At 43.1% G+C, this 21,306-nt stretch overlaps 1 protein-coding gene across 1 annotated transcript; it reads left to right on the forward strand.

The window, feature by feature from the left end:
- Positions 1-8,248: 8,248 nt before the first annotated feature.
- Positions 8,249-19,913, forward strand: CGAS (cyclic GMP-AMP synthase). Its single transcript, XM_054023649.1, has 5 exons — positions 8,249-9,130; positions 13,888-14,110; positions 15,627-15,881; positions 18,116-18,218; positions 19,537-19,913. Exons 1-5 carry the CDS (start codon positions 8,486-8,488, stop codon positions 19,889-19,891), a joined length of 1,581 nt encoding a protein of 526 aa, XP_053879624.1. The 5' UTR covers positions 8,249-8,485; the 3' UTR covers positions 19,892-19,913.
- The last annotated feature ends 1,393 nt before the right edge of the window (positions 19,914-21,306 follow it).

Genomic DNA, 21,306 nt, shown 5'->3' on the forward strand with positions numbered 1-21,306 from the left:
GGAAGGTCGCCGACAACGAGAGGGCGGAGCACGAAGTCAGCACCATCGCGGCGACCGAGGCGCAGCAAGCGCGCCCCGTCTGCACTGGAGGACTGAGGGGATAGGCACGGCGGCCTCCCCCGCCCGCGGAATTTCCGAGGCTGCGAGTCACGTGCCCGGCCCCGCCTGCCTGCGGCCCTGGGGAGGGAGAAGAGCCGAACCCCGCCCCTTTCACGCAGTGGCTGCCCTGCTGGCCGTGAGTGACGTCAGTGGCTGGTGTTTGTCGCTGGCCCGTCACGATTTCCCAGTCTGAGGCCCAGGGGTAGCTCATTGGGAGAGGTGGGGGGCGGTGGTTAGCCTGCCGCGCCTCGTCTCCTGCCCCCGGAGGAGCAATGGAGCTGCGATGGCTGGGGGGGCGCCCGCCCCGCCCCGCCCCGCCCCGGGCTGTCCCCATGGGGAGGTGTGTGTCTCTGCGTTAAATGGGCACACAAACAGCCAGGTGCTTTTTTGTAATTTGGAAAAGCGCTGTACAGAATTCAGCTGCGGGGCTGCTCTCTGCCGAGCCCTGAGGGAAGCTGTTGCTTTGTTCGTTGCTGGCCTGGTCTCTTTCCTTAGCAGATTAGAAATTGTAGGGCCTACCGTAAACAACAACTTAGTGTATGCAAAACACTGAAACTAGCGCAAAGCATTGTAAACGGTATTTGCAATATTTATGAATGCAAGCTATTAGGCAGAAACTCTACCATTGTTCCGCATAGCGCCTCCCCATCCTCAGCCCTGTTGTCACGGTTACACATAGCAAACATGTTTTCAAAACAAAATTTGCACTTCTCTACTTGAGCACAAACAGATCAGTCTATTGCCTGCTGATCCTATTTTTTCTCCGGCCTTCTCCTCTCTGTGGCCTAGTGTACGCTATGGAGTTACGTCCATAAGGCAGCTTATGTCAAGCTAATAATGTCTGTATCTACACTACCAGATCCCACTGCAGTAACTTGCCTGCTACATCGAATGAATTACTCCACCTTCACAAGAGGTTTAGTGCTTAATTCAATGTTGTTAGGTCGACTTAGAAGCAGTATAGACACTGCGTTGCTTATGTCGACCTAACTGGAAGTGTCCCACAATGCTCCACGGTGTTGGGGTTACTAGGCCTGCCTGAGCCAGAGTTCTTCCATGTTTAAACTCTCTCCTTCCATGTTTAACTCTAATCGACCTTAACAACCAAGGACAGGAATTGGAATGTTCATTTCACGTACCAAACGATGATGATGAGGTTTGCATGTTTCTAGCAGGGGAAGGAGTAATAAACTAAGGGTAAACAGGACCAAATAACTGTTTAGGGAGAAGTTACTAACAAGCTAGATTTATAGCCCTAGAATGATTTAGTTGCTTAAATGTATAAACATGCCTTCGGTAGAGAGGGGAGGGGGAGTAGAGGAGGAGGGGGAGAGAGGGGGAGAGAGGGGGGCCTTAGTTGTAAAATGTATAAAGAAGAGAGAAACTGTTTTTGCTGGTGTGCTCGATTTGAGACTTGCCTGTCTCCTTGCACCACTTTGAGATCTCAAATAAACTTTGATTGTTTCTCCACCCCGGTATGTTTATTGGCATGAAGCACTCCGGGCAACGAACCCCACTGTTGCTGTCCTCGGGCCCCTGTGCCGGCAACAACGGTGACCGTTCTGGGAAACATTTTCAACTCTGCTGCCCAGCAGCCAGGTACACAGGAAACACCTTCCTGTTAAAGGACTGTGAACTTTTAAATTTCCAAGAGCTCACCTGCACAACTGATCATGGTGGCTCCACAATGTAAATGTATTGTAGCCGGGAGTACACAAGAGGTGGTGGATCTTCTTAGTCTGTGGGGAGAAGAGGCTGTGCAGGCACAGCTCCAATCCAGCCATAGAAACGTAGACATCTATGAGCAGATTGCACAGGGCATGAGGGAGAAGGGCCACACCAGAGACATGCAACTGTGCCATGTGAAAATCAAGGAACTGCAGCAAGTGTACCAGAAGGCAAGGGAGGTGGACAGTTGCTCTTTTGCAGCACTGCAGAGATGCCACTTCTACAAGGAGATGGATGAGAATGCGATTCTTGGATGAGGATGAGGAAGAGGAGGAGGACAATGGGAAATGACTGATTAGAAAGAAGTACTGTACTTCATAAGAACATAAGAACAGCCGTACTGGGTCAGACCAAAGGTCCATCTAGCCCAGTATCCTGTCTACTGACAGTGGCCAATGCCAGGTGCCCCAGAGGGAGTGAACCTAACAGGTAATGATCAAGTGATCTCTCTCCTGCCATCCATCTCCACCCTCTGACAAACAGACGCTAGGGACACCATTCCTTACCCACCCTGGCTAATAGCCATTAATGGACTTAACTTCCATGAATTTATCCAATTCTCTTTTAAACGCTGTTATAGTACTAGCCTTCATAACCTCCTCAGGTAAGGAGTTCCACAAGTTGACTGTGCGCTGTGTGAAGAAGAACTTCCTTTTATTTGTTTTAAACTGCTGCCCATTAATTTCATTTGGTGGCCCCCTAGTTCTTGAATTATGGGACTAAGTAAATAACTTTTCCGTATCTACTTTCTCCACATCACTCATGATTTTATATACCTTTATCATATTCCCCCTTAGTCTCCTCTTTTCCAAGCTGAAAAGTCCTAGCCTCTTTAATCTCTCCTCATATGGGACCCGTTCCAAACCCCTAATCATTTTAGTTGCCCTTCTCTGAACCTTTTCTAGTGCCAGTATATCTTTTTTGAGATGAGGAGACCACATCTGTACGCAGTATTCAAGATGGGGCGTACCATCGATTTATATAAGGGCAATAATATATTCTCCGTCTTATTCTCTATCCCCTTTTTAATGATTCCTAACATCCTGTTTGCTTTTTTGACCGCCTCTGCACACTGCATGGATGTCTTCAGAGAACTATCCACAATGACTCCAAGATCTTTTTCCTGATTCGTTGTAGCTAAATTAGCCCCCATCATATTGTATGTATAGTTGGGGTTATTTTTTCCAATGTGCATTACTTTACATTTATGCACATTAAATTTCATTTGCCTTTTTGTTGCCCAATCACTTAATTTTGTGAGATCTTCAAAAAAGGATCTGGGGATTATAGTGGATCACAAATTAAATGAGTCAGCAATGTAATACTGTTGCAAAAGAAGTGAACATCATTCTGGGATGTATTAGCAGGAGTGTTGTAAGCAAGACACAAAAAGTAATTCTTCCACTCTACTCAGCACTGATAAGGCCTTAACTGGTATTATGCCCAGTTCTGGGCACCACACGTCGGGAAAGATGTGAACATATTGGAGAAAATCCAGAGAGAATAACAAAAATGATGAAAGGTCAAGAAAATATAACCTATGAGGAAAGACTGAATAAATTCGGATTGTTTAGTCTGTAGAAGAAAAATGGAGATGTGGAGGAAGGGCATGATAACCATCTTCAAGTACGTAAAATGTTGTTATAAAGAGGAGTGTGATAAATCGTTCTCTTTATCCACTGAGAATAGGACAAGAAGTAGTGGACTTAAATTGCAGCAAGGGAGATTTAGGCCTTGTCTACTCTGCCACTTTACAGAGCTGAAACTTTCTCACCCAGGAGGGTGAACCCCCCCCCCCCCCCCGAGCGATGCAAGTTTCAGCGCTGGTAGCTACTCGCCTCGTGGGGGTGGGTTTTTTACAGCGCTGGGAGAGCTCTCTCCCAGTGCTGGTGCCACGACTACACAGCTACGTTAAAGTAGCTTTAACATTGGTAGTGAAGACATATCCTTAGATTAGATATTTGGAAAACTGTCCTAACTGTAAGGGTAGGTAAGCACTGGAACAAATTACCTCAGGAGGTTGTGGAATCTCTGTCACTATAGGTTTTTAAGAACAGGTTAGACAAACACCTGTCAGGGATGGCTTAGATCAGTGGTCACCAACCAGTCGATCACGATCCTGGAGACTTTCCAAGTCAATCACAATCTCCGGCCAGTAAAAGTCCAGCGATGCAGCGGGGCTAAGGCAGGCTCCCTGCCTGCCCTGGCCCCACGCTGCTCCTGGAAGCAGCCAGCACACTCCTGCAGCCCAGGAGGTGGAGGAGGGCAGGGGTCTCTGCGTGCAGCTCATGCTTGCAAGCAGCGCCCCTTCAGCTCCCATTGGCTGGGAATGGGGAACTGTGGCCAATGGGAGCTGCGGAACTGGTGCCTGCAGAGAGGGGCAGTGCGCAGAGCCATGTGCCCCCCCCCCCAGGACCACTGGGGCGCTTTGGCCCTTCCAGGAGTGGCGTGGGCAGGCAGAGAGCCCCTCATACCCTCTCCTGCACCCCAGCACTCTGCCCCAGCCCAGAGACCCTCCTGCCCCCAAACTCCCTCCCAGAGCTCGCACCCTGAGTCCCCTCTTGCACCCCAACCCTCTGCCCCAGGCTCAGCCCGGAGCCCCCTCCCACACTCCTAACCCCTCAACCCCAGCCCAGAGCCCACACCCCTTCCAGAACCCCAACCCCTTGCCCCAGTCCAGTGAAAATGAGTGAGGGTGGGGGAGAGCAAGCGATGGGGGGGGGGGGGGATGAAGTGGGGGTGGGCTTTGAGGAAGGGACAGGGTAGATCCTGGGTTGCACTTAATAAAAAAAGTGATCTTGTGCATAAAAAGATAGGAGACCAGTGGTTTAGATAATACTTAATCCTGCCTCAGTGCAGGGGACTGGACTAGATGACCTGTCAAGGTCCCTGCCAGTCCTATAATTCTATGATTTTACGAGTGCTCCATTACTTCACGTCTTCTCTTTGGACTTCAAAAATCAAAAGTGGGCTACACCTGGACTATATAAAATTTTTAAAATGTTCAACACAGGTAAAAGGCCTGATGATTAATAGTGTGTTGGGGAAAAACTCCTGCAATCTCCTATGGTTGCCCTGACTGACTTTGTCAAAAATAAGGCCACTTTACTTTTGAGTGAAAGTGTCCACACAGGTTTAAGGTGCTGTAGTGTGTGTGCATTAACTTCACACCTCTAGTGTCACACCATCTGCACATGCCCTTCATAAGGGATGAGAATAAGGGAAATGGTGGGGGTGGGAGCCCCTATTCATTCCTTTAGTTTAAAATGCTTTAAGTATTTTTAACTGACTCCCACACAATGGAAGGTGAGGGAGGAGGCTGCAGACATTCCGTTGTAAGTACCTCTGATGGCAAAGGAGCAGTTTTAGCCACACAATCAATAATCAGGGTTGTCAAGCTCTAAATGATAATGGTTAATTTAACATCTGAGTCAGCATTATAATCTGTGACCTCAGTGTTAAGAAAACATTTGTTTTTACCATGGGATAACTAGCATTAGCTATCTCCCTATGAAAACATAATGGAGACAAGGCACTTTAATTTCTCTGAAAGGCAACTAAGACAAAGGAATAACAGCTTAATTCAGTTTAAAAAATCCTTGATTTTGGCAGTACAGAGCAGTAAACTTGTTAAAATGAAGTACATCACTGAAATGTATCATAACAAAATATGCAATTAGAAGTATAAACAATTCAGTAAAAAAATCAACATTTATGTATGCAACAAATGAAGTACAATAGTAGAAAATCAAAGCATGCACTTCAGAGTTTGCAGGCTGGGGAATTACTTACAGAAACAAGGATTTTTAATAAGTTTTCAGTGACGCAGGGAAAGGGGAATCACATATTACTGGAAGTCAAAAACTAGTGAATGTTATAGGAATGTATAATCATTTTATGTATATGGAGTCTGAGAGAGGTAACAGTAAAATTATGAAGGTAGTGCACTCTAAAGGCTCAAGAACAAAAAGGCAAATTAGAAGAACCCCAAATGTTTGTATTTATTTATTTATATTTAATTACTTTTGGGTGTAAAACATGATATTTGAATACTTGTGGTTGTCACTCTATCTCAGGATTATATATTTATATTTAGTAAATAATACAGGAGACATTTGCCTTTGAGAAGGATTTCATACAAGATAGTGTTAGGTAAAAAGCAAGTCCTTACTCACCTCTCCAGCACCCGAGTTCGTGCGGAGTTGGTATGGGGCTCACAATCTGTCAGAGACCAGACACCAATTCGTTGATCAACGGGCTCACACTATCCTTAGCTTGAAAAGCTTCAGAGTAAGTGTGGCAAGTTTATTAGGGGTGAGCATCAATATTTATACACAGAAGTAAACAAAGTGATTAACAGATCATAATGGTCATGTATAATCAATCAAGATTCTACAGGATAAAACAGGTTAAAATGTAAATTCAAAAAGAGAAAAGGGGAGATGGCTACTTAAGGGGAGAGGGGTGTCATGAGTAGTTCGCAGGTCAGAGCTTTGATTAAAAGTTCAGACAGAGATATCAAGTCTGGGTTAAGTTTAAGCTCATCAAAAGTTCAGACTCAACATTTTGTCACTCTATCTCAGGATTATATATTTATATTTAGTAAATAATACAGGAGACATTTGCCTTTGAGAAGGATTTCATACAAGATAGTATAATGCCCTTTGGGCCAGATTTATAAAGGTATCTAGGCAACTAATGGCATTTTCAAAAGCATCTATGTGCTTTCACTCTTTAAAAATCTGGCTTGTGATGAATATTTGGGAACAAAGTTCTACACACAAGTGGTGACGTGAAAAAGCACTAGGGTGCTGGATAGAGAGGCAAGTTAACTGTTGACAAAGGCAATCCCCATTGGTGGAGCAAAGGAAACTGAAGAAGTTTTGACACCAACCCAGGAAATCAGTCAGCCTTAAAGATACAAGAGACCAACGACTAAATGTGTGTATTAAAAAATTAAAAAACAACAAAAATTTAGAATTAAAAACTAATGCTGCCATACAAACAGGAAGTGCTCTACTAGGAACACTTTGAGATGTGATTGCTGAAGATGGTTGCAACTATTAATGTTTTCAATGACATTTGTTATTTAAAAAAAGCCCAATTAAATAGCACAATGGCATCCATCTGCACAATGATAACAAAGGTAAATGATGAAGTACGAAGAGTAATAAAAATAACACTTAAAAAAGTAACTAATGTAAAGGCGTGAAACTCCATTTACCATGGATGGCAAGAAAAATGCAGTCCAGATCAGGCAATGAGAACAGCAGCTAAGACAAATTGGCTATGAGTCTTTATACGGAAGTATAAAGTGATAAGGGATTCTTTTAAACACTAAACACATTTCTGAATCAAGTCTCCTTTAGCAGCTCAGCACAACCCACAGTGAAGCGGGGTCTTGTCTAGCCACTTGGCTGCACTGTGCCTCTAACAACACAGCCCTGGGAAATGGGTGCTGAGTGGGTGGAGAAGAAAAGCCCTTCTGCCCCCTCAACACCCTATTTTGGCAGTCAGTGCATGTGGGTCACGCTGTATGAGGAGACTGTTACCCAGTGGCAGATTAGCCCACTGGGCCAATGGCACTGTACCCAGGGGCCCCAGCCAACTTGAGGGTCCTGGAAAAATGGGCACCCCGCTCTGCCTGGTGCTCCTGCAAGACCCTGCTCCCCAGCCCTGCTCCCTGGCAGGAGTGCAGGGGGGACTGCCAATGGAAGGGGAGGAGGGACCCCCCACTTGCTCTGGCCTAGGGGCCCACAAAACAGTAATCTGCCATTGCTTACCCCTGTCCTAGCCCAGGGGTTCTCCTCTGCCCCTCTTTGAGAGTGCCTCAACCCCGGTCTGGACCAGGCTCCTCCCTGATTTGGCCCCTCTCCTGCCTCCACCTGTTTGACCCTCCTGTGCAATCAGTATCCCTGCTGCACAGGGTCTGTCCAGCCCACAGCCAATGCTGATGAGCCACAGTGTTTAAGGATACACCTCTTGCCCTCCTGGGCAGAGGGGGTCGGGGGCTCTAGGGTTGCCAACTTTCTATTTGTAGAAAAGCAAACACCCTTGCCCCACCCCTTCACTGAGGCCCTACTCCCATTCACTCCATCCATTGCTCCCTCTCTCCAACCCTTGTTCAGTCGCTCAGTTTCACTGGGCTGGGGCAGGGAGTTGGGGTGTGAGGGTTCTGGCTGGGGATGCGGGCTCCAGGGTGGGGCTGGAGATGCAGGTTTTGGGGTGCAGGAGGGAGCTCTGGGCTGGAGGTTGGGGCCAAGAGGTTCGGAATGGGAGGAGGCTCCAGGCTGGGGCAGGGCATTGAGGTGTAGGAGGGGGTATCGGCTCTGGGCTGGGGGTGCAGGCGCTGGGCTGGAACTGAGGGACTTGGGGTGCAGGAGGGGGCTCTGGGCTGGAGGTTGGGGGCCAAGGGGTTTGGAATGGCCGGCTTTTACAAACTCCGCTCAGTCACAACACCTTGCCCCGCGGCTGGCCTCGCTGCTACTGCGCCCGGGTTGTGGCCCAGCGGGAGGGAACAGGGTCATGCCCGTCCCTGAGTTTCGTTTCTCCAGCTGCGCGCCCTGGTCCCGGAAAGGAAGTTGCCTGAGCCTGGTTTCGCGCTTAGCGCCTCAGTGCCCGGAGCCCGGGAGGCGCGGGAGGCGGTGGGAGCTGAGCCATGGGGGACCAGTGCGCTGCAGCCAGGAGAGCGAGAGGGTCGAGAAAGGCACCGCGTCAGAGCAGCGCTCCTGAGCCCCCTCGGAGCCATAGCGCCGCCGCCAAGCCCCCTGCCCGCGGCGGGGGGAGAGCTGGGGCAGGAAGAGGGGACGCTCGGTCTCCTGGTGAGCATGCTAACGCCATTAACCCCCGGGACTCCCCTTCGCCCATTGACCCAAAGGGCGCCACAGCTGCCAGATCCCGCACAGAGAAGGGACCCGCTCCCAGCGAGAAGGGATCTGCCCCGGGAGAGAGTAATGCTGTCCCCAGTAGGAAGGGAGCAGTCCCCACTCGGAAAGACTCTGCCCGCAGACAGAAGGGAGCTGTCCCGAGAACAAAAGAGTTTCCCGCCAGAGGGCCGCCCGCTGTAGCTTCCTACTGCTGCACGGGGACAGAGAGCCGCGTCGGGGTCAAGTCTGGTGGCGTGGGAGCCCGGCGGCTCAGGGATGTGCTGAAGACACTGAGCCTGGGCCGGCAGGACACGTCCGAGGCCTCGGAGAATGTGAACCAGCTGATCCGCACGTTGGTGTCAGCGATCAGAGCCCGGGAGAGCAGTTTCAGCTCAATTGAGATTCTGGGCACCGGTAGCTACTACGAGCATGTCAAGGTGAGGAGAAGCGGGCAGGGGCTTAAGCACTTCATCTCCATCGGACACTATTAATGTAGGACCTAGCATGACTGGGGTACTTCCAGCTGTGATGTGACTCATTATCGTCTGCCACCTCCAGCCTCCCTCCCTGGAACTGATGTTCAGACAATCTGCCGGGTCCTTTTCTGTCCCTGATTCTTATTTAAAATTGTCTCCATTCAAATTGTCCCAGCATGGCACAGCCCTTGCCTCTGCTGCAGCAGCTTCTGAAACTATAGTGGGCGTGGCTCAAGCTCTTTGTGCCTTTCAGGTACAGGCAGGGGCGGCTCTAGCTTTTTTGCTGCCCCAAGCACTGCAGGCAGGCCGCCTTTGGCGGCGCGCCTGCGGGAGGTCCCCGGTCCCGCGGCTTCGGCGTACCCGCCGCCTAATTGCCACTGAAGCCGCGGGATGGGGACCTCCGCAGGCAAGCCGGTGAAGGCTGCCTTACTGCCGCCCTAGCAGGGACCGGCAGGGCGCCCCCCGCGGCTTGCCACCCCAGGCACCCGCTGGGTACAGCACATTATTTTACAGGGACATTTTCACTGCATTCTCTTTCCCATAATGGCTAATTATATTCGTTCTAGCTCTGCAGTTTGTATTGGTTACCATAACCATAGATTTGAGTACCCCCAGGTTCCAAGAAATCTGTTTTGTCTCCCTTTGGGGTTACAGGGATAGTGGGGGCTAGTTGGGAGGGAGGGAGATTGATGTTGTAAAAACAATTTGGTTATGAGGTGGGGAGGCTTTCCTCCTTAATAAAATTTTCCAGCTTTTACAAAAGATATTCAAACTGCTTTACTCTAATTTCCTCAGGAAGTTTGTTGAATTAGTTCCTGTTGATTAAGAGACAGCTCCAGATCTCATACAGGTTGTGCTCTGCATTGTTCTAGAGGAACATAGTTGTCCTGATGGTTTATATAGATTAAGATAATGTAGCTGAGACCAGCTCCATTAGTCAATTTAGGCTGGGAGCAAGTGGAGAAACTGGAGCACAGGCTTGATTTACTCATGGTGACCTAAAACTCACAGGCAGTGGATAGCTGTGGTTTGTACTAGCTGAAGTCTTTACATTGTTCTGATGTTCAAGTGTAGATACAATCTGTTAAAATTATCCAGGTTGCAGATGACAGGAGTATTGATCATTGTGGATAGTCTTTATATATGAGAAAGCCGGGCGTGGTGGGGACAGGTAGAATAAACTCTAACATGTCGAGATGGATCCTTCATGGCTGGGGGATAACAAGTCTTAACACAGACTGACACTAGTTATCCCTTAATTCTTCCAGCACACACCATAAACAGTCTGTGCGTGTATCCAAATGGTTTAGTTCTGTCTAAATAAAAAGCATGTTCTTACAACATCCAGGGTATGGAGTCTCACTTGTCTTGGGGTGGAGTGCGATTTCAGAGGACCATGAGATAAACAGATTACATGGAGGTCAGAGAACATATGAATGGCCATACTGGGTCAGACCAAAGGTCCATCTAACCCAGTATCCTGTCTTCCTACAGTAGCCAATGCCAGGTGCCCCAGAGGGAATGAACAGAACAGATAATCACCAAGTGATCCATCCCGTCACCCATTCCCAGCTTCTGGCAAACAGAGGCTAGGGACACCATTCCTGCCCATCCTGGCTAATAGCCATTGATGGACCTATCCTCCATGAACTTACCTAGTTTTTTTTTTAACCTTATAATAGTCTTGGCCTTCACAACATCCTCCGCAAAGAGTTCCAAGGCTGACTATGCATTGTGTGAAGAAATACTTTTGTTTGTTTTAAATCTGCTATTAATTTCATTTGATGATCCGTAGTTCTTGTGTTATGAGGAAAAGTAAATAACACTTCCTTATTTACTTTTTCCACACCAGTCATGATTTTATAGATCTCTATCATATCCCCATTTAGTCGTCTCTTTTCCAAGCTGAAAAGTCCCAGCCTTATTAATCTTTCCTCATACAGAAGCCATTCCATACCCCATATCATTTATGTTGCCCTTTTCTGAACCTTTTCCAATTCCAATATATCTTTTTTGAGACAGGGCAACCACATCTCCACACAGTATTCAAATTGTGGGCATACCATGGATTTAGATAGAGGCAATATGATATTCTCTGTCTTATTAACTATCCCTTTCTTAATAATTCCCAACATTGTTAGCTTTTTTTTTACTGCTGCTGCACATTAAGTTGATGTTTTCAGAGAACTATCCACAATGATTCCAAGATCTCCTTCTTGAGTAGTAACAGCCAATTTAGATCCCATCATTTTATATGTATAGTTGGGATTATGTTTTCCAATGTGCATGAAGGTTTTAGACTTCAGTCTCTTACCTAGCAGCCTAAATTTGGGCTCCAGGACCTCTCTCCTATCCTTTCTTATGTCATTGGTATCTACATGTACCATGACCACCAGCTTCTCCCCAGCACTACACAAGTCTATCTAGATGTCTTGAGAGATCCGCAACTTTCACACCAGGCACGCAAGTCACCATGCGGTTCTCCCGGTCATCATAAACCTAGCTATTTATGTTTCTAATGATCAAATACCCCATAACCTGTCTCATCCTAATAACTGGAGTTCCCTCCCCCAGAGAGGTATCCTCAGTGTGAGAGGATACCACATCATCTGGAAGGAGGGTTCCAACTTGGGGTAAGGCCTAAAGGTGACTGTCCTGTTGGAAAATTTTACATGATAGGCCCATTCAGAGCCTGAGTCTACTCAATTTTTTTAGGCAATGTGATGGCCACAAGGAAGGCAGTTTTCACTGACAAATGATAGAAAAGAGGTGGTCAGGAGTTCAAATGCCCCCTTCCCCCCCTCCCCAGAAAATCAGGCTTGACAGCACCAGGTTAAGGTCCCACAACAAAGAGGATTCCCAAACTGGGAGGTATCAGAGGGGTAGCCATGTTAGTCTGGATCTGTAAAAAGCAAGAGAGAGTCCTGTGGCACCTTTAAGACTAATAGGTGTATTGGAGCATAAGCTGTCGTGGGTGAATACCCACTTTGTCAGACGCATGTGGGTATAAAACTGGGAGGAAACTCCTTAAGGAACCTTGATCCCAGAGGGTTTAAGAAGACTGCATATTCCTGGACTGGAGGGTGATTAAAGGATACAGCCATCAGGTGCACCTGTATTGAGAGGCTGCAGTGTTTTAAGGACTATAGATAGTACCTGTATGAACTATGTGGCCCATACTGAAAACTTTCTTTATTTGGCTCCATAGATGAGTCTGGTTGGTGGCTTTCTGCTGTGAAGTAAGATGTTCAGCATTGCACTGGGGAAGTTTAATTCTGTTGATGTTATCAGAATTCAAGAAGAATGTTGATAAATTGAAGAGGATTCAGAGGAGAACCATGGGAATGATTAAAGGATTAGAAAAATATGCCTCAGAGATTGAGCTGTCAAGGTTCCTTCCCCACTCTGAACTTTAGAGTACAGATATGGGGACCTGCATGTGAACCTCTAAACTGAATTACCAGCTTAGATCTGGTTTTGCTGCCATCACTCCCAAGTACTAACTCCCTTCCCTGGGTAGCCTTGAGAGACTTCTTCACTAATTTCCTCGTGAATACCAATGCAAACCCTTGGATCTTAACAGAAGGAGAATTTAACCATTCGCCCTCCTTTCCCCCACCAATTCCTGGTGTGTCCAGATCCAATCCCCTTGGATCTTAACACAAGGAAAAAATCAATCAGGTTCTTAAAAAGAAGGCTTTTAATTAAAGAAAGGTAAAAATCATCTCTGTAAAATCAGGCTGGAAAATAACTTTACTGGGTAATCAGATTCAAAGAGCTCAGAGGAACCCCCTCTAGCCTTAAGTTCAAAGTTACAGCAAACAGAGGTAAACCCTCTAGCAAAAGGAACATTTACAAGTTGAGAAAACAAAGATAAACCTAACACGCCTTGCCTGGCTGTTACTTACAAGTTTGAAATATGAGAGACTTGTTCAGAAGATTTGGAGAGCATGGATTGATGGCCGGTCCCTCTTAGAGCAAACAACCCCCAAAACAAAGAGCACAAACAAAATCCTTCCCCCCACCAAGATTTGAAAGTATCTTGTCCCTTTACTGGTCCTTTGGGTCAGATGTCAGCCAGGTTACCTGAGCTTCTTAACCCTTTACAGATAAAAGGATTTTGGAGTCTCTGTCCAGGAGGGATTTTATAGTACTGTACACAGGAGGGCTGTTACCTTTCCCTTTATAGTTCTGATAGAACTCCTTGAATGTATTTATCTTAACAAAGCACAGGTATAGGGGGTGACTTGATTACAGTCTGTAAGTACCCACGTGAGGAACAATTACTACTAACTTCAGTAAGAGTCGGACCGGTCAGTGGAGGGAGAATTGAGCAGCATAATGTGAGTCTGTCTTGCTGCACTTAGACTTCTATATCCATGTTGTGTAAGTTGTTCCAGTTTCACTTTATGAAATATGTAGCTTACCCCACTCTTTAACAGGATGATTAAATCACTTCTAATCTACAACCATCCAAAAATAAAACTTCCAGTAAGAGTTGATCAGCGTATCTGCCTGACAGGGTTGTAGTGTCTTGCTCCTATTAAGAGTTCCCTGGTCTTAATTTATTGCAAATTACCATACATTTGTTCCCCATATCTCTGCACATGGAAGTGGATGGGAGAATAAAGTCCATAGAGGTATTTATAATGGAAATGCAGGCTAAAACCTTACCTGTAATAACAAAACAGTAAGCTTTGTATTTCTGTGATTCACAGATTTCTGCACCAAATGAGTTTGATATCATGTTTAAGATGCCAGCTCCTAGAGTTGAACTGGAACAATGTGATAGCTCTGGTGCCTTTTATTATGTGAGACTTAAAAGAAATCCTCAAGGAAACAGTCTGGACAAATTTTTACAAGAAGATGGAACATTAGCAGCCTGTAAGATGCTTTTTGCCCTGAGGAACATTATTAAAGAAATTGTAAAGAGCATGACACGTAAGTATTCAGTGGAAAATATTTTCACTTACAGGTGTTACTGTTCACATTAATGTCTGTACATATAAATCCCTGGAAGTAGTGTTGTACATACAACTTAGGTTCCTGTTAGCAGTGCCTTCATAGATGTGTGCATAAAATGTTAGAAAAACCTATATATGTCTGAGCTTTTTCTTGTTGCAAGAGCAACAAGAGAAGAGCAACCACAAACATACAGGGCCTGATTCACTCCACAGAGCGTGGAAGAGTTCTGCATGACTTCATTCTTATGCAACAAACTGTTTTTGCAAATTGAAACAAAGAACATTCAGGGTACGGTCTAAAGCCAGGTTTAAGTCAGGCCAGTCATATTATGAAAACGATAGATGGCTTAAACAAGTTTGTAGAAGTATTTGAAAAAAATCCTTATCCCACATACTGACTCAATTTCTTCTGCTTTATACCAAGTGTTCTTAAATTTACTGGTAGTAAGCTTTCCGTAGTTTCTAAACTTATCCCACTCCTCTTAAAACAAAGCAGTATTTTCTTCCAGCAAGGTGCTAGAAACATTAAATCGTATGAGTTTGTAAAATAACTCAAGAGACTGTTTGTTGTAGCGCTGAAATGACTGATATGGTTTTTGAAAAATGCAGTGTCTTGCTTTTCAGTGTATTTTTTGCTCAAGAATATGGTGAAGAGAGGTGAATCTATGTTGAATTATGGTCTGTAGACCAAGATATAAAGTAAGCACTATAAATAATGGAATGCCCATTGATGTCAGAAGGGGGGTTATGTAGAGATTAGGGGAGAATATGGCCATCATTCATTAAATGTTTTATTTGTTTTGGAAATAAATTGTCATATTTAACACTAACAATATACTCTAACTGAGAAAATATAGTCCCCTTTAGCTGACAGCTATGTGTGTTAAAAATTGTGGCCACAATTTTCAACTAACATTTACAATATTAAATATAAAAATACATTGGGTTCTATGGGTCTAATGCATCCACACACAAAAATATTCCTTAACAAGACAAGAACATTTCACTTTTACAATCAGTTCTCATTGCAAATACAAGATCTTGCCAAAGCACGTTAATTTCAGTTATGTTACCTCAAAAGGCACTTTCTTTTCATTACATTGTAGCATATTAATGCAGCTAGTCAAACACTGAAATCTGATGTTAAGATTTTACATAAGCTACTTACAAAAATGGCTTGGTTATTTGTTCTCGATAGGGCAAGCTGCAATTATTTGTCCTTCATGGAGTTCTAAGTAATTTCATGCATTTTCCTTTGTTTACTTGGTCAATTTTCTGCACATACCTTAATAAAATGAACTACTTGCATTATACAAACTGATTTAAAAATATTTAGTCTCTTCATATATTCTCTAATATAGAATGACTGAAGCTTTGTATAGGACATGATATAGCTGCAAATTCTAGTTAAATAAACAAAAAACATTAAAAAAATGTTTTCCTCCAATATTAAAAAGTTGAATTTTCTTTAATAAGGTTATTTTTTTTGATAGGAACAGAAATGAAAGTGACTGTGGATAAAAAAAAGGCTGGAAGCCCTGCAATAACACTTCGCATTGGGAATCCTCCAATGGAGATATCAGTGGATATAATCTTGGCTTTGGAAGTTCGAAGTCAGAGCTGGCCTGCCAGTACACAGGAGGGCCTAAAAATTGAAAAATGGCTAGGAAGCAAAGTCAAACAAGAATATAAATGGAAGCCAATATACCTAGTACCCAAACATGCCAAGGATGGAAGAGTGCTAAAAGGTATTGTTTTTATTTTGAACACAAACTAACTTTTTTTTTAATTAAATGTGAGAGGGGTCTTCTGCTCAACTAGTAATTACCCAACTGCTGTAAGGGGAAACTACATATTACTTTTTGTTTTTGTTAGTCAGCAGGGCATGCAGTATTCTTCCCTTATCAGAGGGGTAGCCCTGTTAGTCTGTATTGACAAAAACAATGAGGAGTCCGGTGGCACCTTAAACACTAACAGATTTATTTGGGCATAAGCTTTTGCGGGTTAAAAAAAAAATACACTTCTTCAGATGCATGGAGTGAAAATTATAGATACAGGCATAAATATATATTGGCACATGAAGAGAAGGGAGTTACTTTACAAGTGGAGAACCAGTGTTGCAAACCAATACGTAAAAGGATAAATGGACACAAATCAGATATCAGGAATGGTAACATACAAAAGCCAGTAGGAGAACACTTCAATCTACCTGGACATTCAACAACAGATTTAAAACAAAAAACAGACTTCAAAGAGAAACTGCAGAGCTACAATTAATTTGCAAATTTAACACCATCAATTTGGGCTTAAATAGGGACTGGAAGTGGCTGGCTCACCACAAAAGCAATTTTCCCTCTCTTGGTATTGACACCTCCTCACCAATTATTGGGAATGGACCACACCCTGACTGAATTGGCCTTCAACATTGGTTCTCCCCTTGTAAGGTAACTTCCTTCTCTTCATGTGCCAATATATATTTATGACTGTAATCTGTAATTTTCACTCCAGGCATCTGAAGAAGGGAGTTTTTTTACTCACAAAAGCTTATGCCCAAATAAATCCTAGTCTTTAAGGTGCCACCGGACTCCTTGTTATTCTTCTGTCTGTCTTGTCCATGGCTACATGGGGATCAGAGCCATCATCTAAAAAAACCCTATCTTTGAATTATTAAACATGTCCTATTCTTCATATTGTGGAGGCTCTGTACAAAGCCGTCTCTACCCTGAAGCTCTTACATCAATGTGTCTTACACTGAAGTAACTGGAGATAGACCCTCCCATATTAGAACATTGTGCTACTTTCCAACCAAGGCCATGTAGAGGTATTTTTACCACCTTTTTCTGTTATATAATAGAAACCTATTGGGATGTAGGAAAGTGTGCTTCTGCACCAAAAGAACATCAAAATGAGTTTCTGTATGTGAAGTTGAGTGATTTAGTCTACACAGAAATACATCTAAAACCTCAATGTTTTACATTGCCAGGGCAATTTACTAGATTTCGCCATCAGATTCAGGTCTTCATAAGTGCACCATTACCATTATTTTTATTTAACTTGGCTGTCACAATCATGATCTGTGGCAGTAGAGTACATCTAGGGGGAAACTGACATTTTTTTCTATTATATTTCAGCAAAAGAAAGTGTTATGCTAAAGAAAGGCTTTGCTAAAGTTTTTTTTTTTTTTAAACTCAGCACAGATTTTACCTAATGCTATTTGAGAGTAGTATTACAGCTTGTCCTGTTGATCTCCTGTAATAGGAAAATTAAATTTAAACAGTGACTATGTGCTTCGTGGGGCAGAAAGCTGATCTATAGCTGTGTGGGAAGCATACAGCCCTGTGTTGGTGCTATAAAAATAATGTGGCTTAAGTTTATTTATTTAATTCTTCTTGGGTGCTAATTTACTCAAACTCAATGCCTTGTCTTGGGTGGATAACAGGGTACTATTGCAAGAGTAACAGAGGCATACTCCTAAAACAATATCATGTCAGAATCAATAGACAGTGGGGAAAAAAGTCTTAAAAATAAGTTATGCCAAATACCACCACAATTAGCTTATTCCAAAACAAAAAACTGTTTTAAGATTGAAAGTACATATCAAGTAATTTTAAAGATGGAAGACTTCCTGGGGTATTGTAATTATCCCAAAACCACACATTATAAACCCAGGAAATTAAGAGTTAAGTTTACACTTCAAAGAAATCCAAACATATTTAGGTATGGAAATGCAGTTAAAGTATCCAGACAACCGTAACTCTGTCTTGTAGGGAAAATCATGCAAAAAACATACAATTAGGGGATTTTAGCATTTTGTGGATTAGATTATTAAATTGATATTTAAAAAAAAAAGTTGCAGACATTTCCAAATAAGTTCACTTCAGGATGACTTTTCTTTAGCTACAGAAACTGTGTAAGACTCATATTATAAGTGGATAAAAAAAAGTGTTAATAAAATGTTTGTATTCATTTAATACATCTTTAGAAGACACCTGGCGACTCTCTTTCTCACACATTGAAAAGGACATGATAAAGAACCATGGCAACACAAAGACATGTTGTGAATCTAAGGGAGTAAAGTGTTGTAGGTTAGTACTTTATATGTCTTTTTTTAAGTCTCCTTTAGCCACTATACCAGTCTAGCAAGTGTTTTAATTCTTTCTAAATTTATAATTTTATCTGTGGTCTGAGAGAACAAGAACCCATACTAAGGAATAATAGTGAGCCACTATGAAGCCTTTTTATTTGAAAAACACTTCACGCATATCACCTAATCATCACAACACCCTTCTGCTGTAGGCAAATACAATTTTGAGCAGTGCTGAATATGTCTGGCTTCCACTGAAGTCTAAGGAAGATGGGGGCATACTACATCACAGGTTCACATCCCATTTTTGCAATATAAAGCAAACAGATGAAATCTGTCAAAAAACAAAACAAGCCCCCCCCCCCCCACACACACACTTCCTAAGCCTGATAAAAAAAAAAAGTTAGCCCATTTGTTAGATTGGGAAGTCAATTGACTCAGCCATTAGGAATTTAGCCACTGTATATACTAAATAAGTTAGCTATTTGAGGCAATTCATTAATAAGTGTGTTTTGTGTGTGGTTGGGGGGATGGGGCTGGAGGAAGGGGAAATACATGAAAAATCATTTGGTACAATTTAAGGAACTGATTTTGACAGATGATCCATTTTGCATTCTGTAGTTTTACAAATCATGAACACTTCTGAATTTCATTAACAATTATAAGCATAGGAAGAGAGAGAAAACAGACAGTCATCAAGTAGGTGTGTACATAAAGACAAAGCTAATTCCTTCACAGTCTACCTCGTGTTTGTCAGTTCTCTAGATTTGACACAAGACATCAAATTATTAGGAGAATAGTTTTATTTTTGGATTCACTGCTGTTGGTGAAAGCACATGTAAATTGCATCTTCCCATACCCATTGGCTCCTTCTGTCCGAGGGAAGGCAGTGATATATCCCTCAGTTTGTCAGAAAAGGGCAGCTTTAATTTGCAGCAGTCTCCAAAACTGCCCACTGGTGGTAACTGCTGTGGGGAGTGCACTAAATGAAGCATATGACTGGCCAACATTACTCAGTTTCTGGGTTATGATGGCTCCCACTGGAAGGAAGTTTCTACTATAATGCATCACAAACTTCCATTGGGCACAGTCCTTCAATCTGGGGAGCCCTGTGGAAAAGCTAATGTAATCCTGGGATGAATCTGGCCTACAAAAATGCAATGGTTTTTCATACTTCATAGGAAAATATTATTGGCAAGATTCTTTATCCCACTTGTTGGGGTCAGCATCAAATGCCTCATGAAAGCAAAATATTTCCAGAAACACTTATTTAGCATACATAAGGCATTTCCCAGTAATAACATCTTATTGTTCAACAGGAAAAGCTGTCTGAAACTTCTGAAGCATCTTCTGGATCAGCTTAAAACAAAAGATGGAAACAGATGGGGGCTGGACAAATTCTGTTCCTACCATGCCAAAACTGCCTTTTTCCAAGCATGTGTCCTTTGGCCAGATGACAAACAATGGCTGTTCACAGACCTTGAGAGCTGTTTTCAAAAATTTTTGGATTACTTTCTGGATTGCCTCAACAACGCATACCTTCCACACTTTTTTATTCCTACACACAACCTTTTTAGTAGACCACTGATTGATAAGGCAAGCAGTGATTTCCTTTCAAAGGAAATTAAATATGAAATAAACAATAGATTTCCAATATTTGAACTGCAGAATTAAGGAAATATTCTATGATGTTTGTCAAAATTTTCATTTACATTTTATAGATCAAAATATCTAATAAAGAATCAACATTTGAAGTTATTCCTTGGGAATTTCTGGTGCTATGAAAAGTGGAAGTAAAGTAATTGTGGTCAATAAATGAGACTTACACATTTAAATTAAATTATGCTTCTTAGTGGTAGAGGAGAAGGGATATCAGGACAAGTTTTTCACAATTTTAAGTCTGATTGGTGCCAGGCTACTTTCAACAGGAGGGTGAGTGGGCGTGGGGGGGGGGGGGGGGGGGAGAAGAATTAGCTATAACTTATACTTTCCTGATCTACACAGTGCAGCAATGCATACTATGGAGGTGTGATTTCTCAAGTGCACTTGCATGTTACACATTAACTGGTCTGCATAGTCCCTGCTGGTGTACACTATAAACTCCCTCATGCACTGTAACACAATACAGTTCTACCCTAAAGTGCTAGGAAACTTTTAGTGTGAACCAACAGGGTCTATGTGGACCAATTAGTGCGCAAAACAGTGCGCTTTACAAATTACGCCCTTTGTAGTGCACAGTGCCACACACTATAGACAAGCTCTAAGCTTCTAAGAAGGCAGCAGTGATTCAGTAGTAAAAACAAAATACAGATTTGACGCAGAACAATGCCAGACAAACAAATTTACAGACAAATGGCCATATTATACTCCTAGTTATACTGGTGCAGTTCTGAAGTCAATGGAGTTGCACCAGTATAAACACTGCTGAGTATCCTCCATATGTATTTACAGACAACAATCATAACTTACCTCTATATTTATCCCGAAGAGGCAACACTGCATAATAGCTTGCAAAAAACCAAAATCATAGTTCTGATTTTCTTTCATCCGTTACTTTGCTCACGTTGAGGTATTTTGAGGGATACTTGAATATTGAATATTCCAAAATAAAATGTGCTTAAGGATAATTATACTTTTTACTGATCCTGCTTTTAAGTGATAACTATAGTTGCACTTTATTTTTGGATGTCAGAGTACAAGCAGCAGCAGCAGCCTATTATATCTGCTCAGACAGAACTTAACTTGATTCTTCTTTCTTGAAGAGACTATGAAACAAGAGCACATAGGAAAGGTACAGCCACTGGAAAAGCTATTACATTTTCAAGTTTTTTATTTAGCAAATGCAAAAATCTTACAGCATTTGAAAACTTGTGCTGTACAAAACTAGAATCCTTTATTCTCTTTAAAAAGGTCAAAAACATCAAAATAAATAGGAAAGGTGAAATCTTAGTCCTACTGAAGTCAACAGGAGTTTTGTATACAAGTATATAAGCTTAATGTGAAAGAAAATAAGAGGCCCAGAAGAATCAAAATAGAAAACATATAACCTTATTAGAAAAAAAGATTGGGGCCCTCACAAAATTTGTATA

This window comes from Malaclemys terrapin, chromosome 3 (assembly GCF_027887155.1).
Source record: "Malaclemys terrapin pileata isolate rMalTer1 chromosome 3, rMalTer1.hap1, whole genome shotgun sequence".
NCBI lineage: Eukaryota > Metazoa > Chordata > Testudines > Emydidae > Malaclemys > Malaclemys terrapin.